The sequence below is a fragment of the Condylura cristata genome, unplaced genomic scaffold (assembly GCF_000260355.1).
Source record: "Condylura cristata isolate star-nosed mole 26May11 unplaced genomic scaffold, ConCri1.0 scaffold00020, whole genome shotgun sequence".
Lineage (NCBI taxonomy): Eukaryota > Metazoa > Chordata > Mammalia > Eulipotyphla > Talpidae > Condylura > Condylura cristata.
In genome coordinates, this window is record NW_004567121.1 from 122978 (window position 1) to 128013 (window position 5036).

At 52.5% G+C, this 5036-nt stretch overlaps 1 protein-coding gene and 1 gene segment (V, D, J or C); both read right to left on the reverse strand.

Moving 5' to 3' along the window:
* LOC101620088 (basement membrane-specific heparan sulfate proteoglycan core protein-like) overlaps positions 1 to 3005 on the reverse strand; it is a 12466-nt gene extending 9461 nt beyond the window's left edge. The window contains 3 exon segments of the mRNA XM_012727330.1: positions 107 to 193; positions 196 to 451; positions 2961 to 3005. Of these exon segments, the coding sequence (XP_012582784.1) occupies positions 107 to 193; positions 196 to 451; positions 2961 to 3005 (388 nt within the window).
* An 827-nt stretch (positions 3006 to 3832) lies between these two features.
* On the reverse strand, positions 3833 to 4410 carry LOC105853870. The segment is given in 2 exon segments: positions 3833 to 4179; positions 4362 to 4410. Coding segments are annotated over 2 exon segments (396 nt in total).
* Between the last annotated feature and the right edge of the window lie 626 nt (positions 4411 to 5036).

Genomic DNA, 5036 nt, shown 5'->3' on the forward strand with positions numbered 1-5036 from the left:
GCCTCCTTGCCCCTTCTGCAGACATCACTGTCACCTACACAGCACTGCTGCTCTGAGCCAGGCTCGCAGCTGATGGGGCACAGGAGGAGCAGCTGGGCGGCCAGGCCTCGTTCATCTGCTCCCGGTGTCACTGTGGGAGGCGCATAATAATCATACTGACAGTAGTAAGTGGCGGCATCCTCAGGCTCCAGCTGCTGATGGTGAGCGTGAAGTCTGTCCCAGACCCGCTGCCACTGAAGCGGGCTGGGATGCCATCGGGCCTGCTGGATGCAGAATAAATGAGGAGCCTGGGAACCTGCCCCAGTTTCTGCTGGTACCAGGCCATGTAGCTGCCAGCACTCTGACTGGCTCTGCAGGAGATCGTGGCCTTTTCTCCTCGAGACAATAATAGGAAGGCTGGAGACTGCGTCAGGACAATTTCTCCAGAGTAGCCCGAATTTGGAAATAAACACTGAAGTCACCATTATTATCTCTACCCTCACCACTATCTTCTCAGCCGAAGGCTGATCATCACTGAGCTCCCATTATTGACTTACTGAGCGAAGAGCCAGGTCCTAGTAATGCACCACCCATAGTGTTCTTGAAGGCAGCACCCTCCCGGGTCCCTCACCTGGAGGAGGCAGCAGGAGGCAGAGAAGCTGCACTGGGGCTTCTATGGTGCCTGTGTCCTGGCTGAGGCAGCTCTTGCCCAGAGCCTGCCCAGCCTGAATTGGGCTCTGGGCAGCAGGGGGCTGGGGGCATGCAAAGCAGGGGTGGGCACCCTGGCCTGCAGCTACAGGAACCAGAGGCCTCATGTTCTCTGCACGGAGCAGCCACCGGCATGTCACAACCCAGTCACACCGGGGGTGTCTGGTCCAGGTCTGATGAAAAGAAAAGGCTTTTGTCCAGTCTCACTTTGTTTCCCAATATGACGGCGCATCTCCCTTGGTGCATGACTGGATGGGTTGGACTGAAGAATTTTTCAGCAATGATCTTCCTGTCACCCCTTTCCACTGATCTTATGTGACCTACCCTGAGTTCCTCCGATTTATTTCATTTTTGTGAGATCATAAATACACAAATAGCGATTTGGTCTGAGGACAGTCACCATCACACAGAGAGCAGGACCAGCTTGTAGCCCGCAGCGTAGTGACTGAAACCAGACATGAGGAATGCCAGCAGGGGGCGCGCTTCCCTGCAAGTGGATTGCGTGATCCCTGACCTGCCAACTCTGAGATTGTCTTGCCTAAATAACTGCACACTGTCTCTCCATTTGTGGCTAACAGGACCTCAGGTTACATGTACGGGGCAGTTGCTAAGCCTCTGATGATGCCGAGTGTTTGATGATGGGCCCTGTTGGGACCGCTTCCCTGTGAACTTTGCAGTGAGAACAGACCCAGGAGCCCACACAGGTCCCCGGGACTCCAGTGGTGCCGCTCAGCTTCTCCCTGGGTTCACACCGACACCCCGACCTCATCACTTTCCACACTCAGCCAGAGGTTAACTCTAAACAATTTGTGTCTGGTTGGCGACTCTGCCTGTTGTCTTCACGTCCCTGTGTCCTCTCCCAGTAGGTTTAAATCCCCATCTTCCGAAAAAAGAAAGAAAATCAGTCTCATAAGATACCGTTGTTGTCCACAGGTATGTGGGCTGAAGGTAACCCCAGTGTTTGGGATTCAGGAACCACTTTTCCTTCCTCAGAGCCGCGTCACACAGAGGGTTGCAGCATCCTGAAACGTGAATATCGATTCTCAGTCAGCGCTCTGAGGCCAGCACGGCCACCCACTGTCTCAGGGAGTCATCGGCAGGGAAGGGGAGGGAAGTGGACTAGGAAGTTGGGACAGAGGGTGCCCAGATATTGTCCTCCGGAGAATATGTCAAGATGGCTCATCCTGACAGATCCAGGACACAGCACATTCCTCAGCACTCACAAGAAATGAGCTCACAGCCCATGAAGGACGCGCGGGAATCTTCATTCTGCTGGAAGACGCCAGTCTGAGAAGGCCACTCACCATGTGATGATCTGAGGGACCTTCAGGGAAAGGTACTTGTGGGACAGTAATGACATCAGTGATGTCAGGGCTAAGGGGGTTCCAGGTGCGACAGGGAGGAATCTGAGGGCAGGAGACTGCCTGTGGAACACTGAGGGTGGACACTCACCACTGTCAGTCTGTCCAGAACTCCAGAGTACACACCCCCAAGTGTGAGCTCTCTTCTAACCTAAGGATCTGGGGTTCTTCATCCTATTTTCTCTCTGTGGAGGCTGAAAGCAGAAAAGATGGGAGAGTCTGTGGAGGAGGTTTTATGGGAATTCTCCTTATTTTTGCTATGGGAACCTACGTGAGCTCTAAAGTAATGTTTACTAAGAAAGCATTTGCTTAAAGAAAAATAAAGAAAAGATAACCTAGCTTTATTTGTCTCCTATGATGTCCCTGACTGATGCCATCAACAGATAACTTCATTGTAATCACGTCCGTCATTATCAAATCAGCAGACACTTACTGGAACATAGAACTTTCTCTAATTATCCAAATGTCACATTTGTGCTGTCCAGTATGGTGATATTGGACTTGTGCATAAGTTTGATCCCCACCTTCCCTGGAGGTGACCACATGGTGCGGCAGACCTCTCCTGGCCCACCCGCTGCTCCCCTCAGCAGTGTACTTTGTTGATCTGCCTGTTCTGTTCCCCACTCTGTCTCTGGTGAATCCTCTCACCACCCCCCCTGCACCTCTGTCCTGTACCCCAGTTCTCTGTGTATAAATAAATAAATCTTTATAAAAATGTAGAGCCCTGATAGTTATTATGTATTAGGTGAGTTTTACTGTAAATTCAACTTAGTATCCATATACTTCTTATTGGGTTTCAGTAAAATTGTTGTGGCCTGAGAGAGTGTCCAGCTGAGGAACACTTTGCATCTCTACACTGAGCTTCCCACAGCCGTCATGATCCCTGACACGGCAGGTTCTGAGCCAGCTCACCTGGGAGTTCCCACTGCCCATTTGTGTGACGTCAGTCAGGCTCATCAGGCTTTTTCTTCAGTTTTCATAATGTGGAAATAATCGTAGGTCCATGATTCTGTGGGATCTGGGGGTGTTTGATCCATAGGCAGGGCCCAGGGCTGTTTCACTCACAGGGCCCCAAGTCCCTGAAGCACAGTTGGGGGATCTGAGCTCAGCACTAGACGTTCCCTCAGGACCTGCCCATGGACACGGCATTTCCTCCTGGGTCGATTAGAATAACTGCAGGGATGGGGTAGATGAGAGCAGAATGAAAATCCAGGCTCCTCGGTGAGCGGTGGTCACGATGAGAGCCTCTTCCCTTACCTAGACGTGCGCAGGGGTCTTGATGGGCCCGAATCCTTCAGCATCACTGACTTAACAACCCTTCTATAAGAGGGTCACCCCAATACAGGGGTCTGAGTACACACAGCAGGAGCCTGTGTCACAGCAACAGGTGAGTTCAGCCTTCTCGGAGCAACAAACTCTCACTGCCACCATATGTGTTTCAGTCTCACAGTCTTTAAACTTTGATAGGTCAGAGTTTGCATTCAAATGTGATTTCTATGAAATAAACCCTGGCAGGGCGGCCTGGGGGTGGGGAAGGGGCCTTCTCTTGTGCTCTATGAGCCCGACTATGCCCTTGCAGGCTCCCGCGTATGGTTCTCTGTGTGTCCGTTAAATCAAAGGTTCTTTGCCTGTCGGTGCTGCTAATTAAGAGCGGTGGAGACTGAAGCTTGCAAGGAGCCCTTACGCCCGGTCACCATCAATTTGTAGCATCTGCAGAGCATTGCTGCTTCTGCCACAGGCTCTCAGCTGAGGGGCACCAGGAGGAACAGCTGGGCTGTCAGGCCTCAGACATCTGCGCCCTGGGTGGTTTTTGTTAAGGCCTGTGTCACTGTGGAAGTATAACCCATATAATGCTGACAGTAGTAAGTGGCGGCATCCTCAGGCTCCAGGCTGCTGATGGTGAGCGTGAAGTCTGTCCCAGACCCGCTGCCACTGAAGCGGGCTGGGATGCCATCGGGCCTGCTGTTTGCATAATAGATGAGGAGCCTGGGAGCCTGCCCAGGTCTCTGCTGGTACCAGTTTAAGTAGTTGCTAACACTCTGACTGGCCCTGCAGGAGATCGTGGCCCTTTCTCCTGGAGACAATGATAGGGAGGCTGGAGACTGTGTCAGGACAATTTCTCCAGAGGTGCCTAAAAGAGGAAACAGAACACATAGGTCAGCCTTGTGATCTCTATCCTCACTTTCTCCCTGTACAGCCAGGAAGCCTGGTCATCACTGAGCTCCCATTATTGTCTTGCTGGGCGAACAGCCAGGTCCTGGGAATCCATCACCCAAACTGTCCTCTGAGGGCAGCTCCCTCCGGGTCCCTCACCTGGGAGCCAGAGCAGCAGGAGGCAGACAAGCTGCGCTGGGGCTTCCATGGTGCCCTGTGTCCTGGCTGAGGCAGCTCTTGCCCAGAGCCTGCCCAGCCTGATATGGGCCCTGGGCAGCAGGGGGCTGGGGGCATGCAAAGCAGGGGTGGGCACCCTGGCCTGCAGCTGCAGAGACCAGAGGCCTCATGTTCTCTGCACTTGAGCAGCCACCCGCACGTTACAACCCAGTCACACAGGGGGTGTCTGCTCCAGGTCTTATGAAAAGAAAAGGCTTTTTTCTGGTCTCACTTTTTTCCTTACTATGATTGTGCATCTTCTTTGGTGCATGACTGGCTGGGTTGGATTGAGGACTTTATCATCAATGATTTTCCTGACACCCCTTGCCCTGCTCTCATGTGCCCTTTCCTGAGGACTTCAGACTTTCCTCATTTTTGTGGGATCATAAAGACACAAATAACGATTTGGTTTAGGGACAGTCACCATCGCACAGATGAGCAGGACCAGCTCGTAGCCCCACAGTGTGTTGACTGAAAGCATTTCCCTGAAGAGAGGGGTGTTCTGAGAGCAGGTTGCTGCAGTGTCCTGCCCTTCACACTGTCCCATCCTGCCTGGATCCTCTGTCTCACCAGACAAAGCTCCATTCTCTTAACAAAGTCTTTCCCCCATATGCTAGA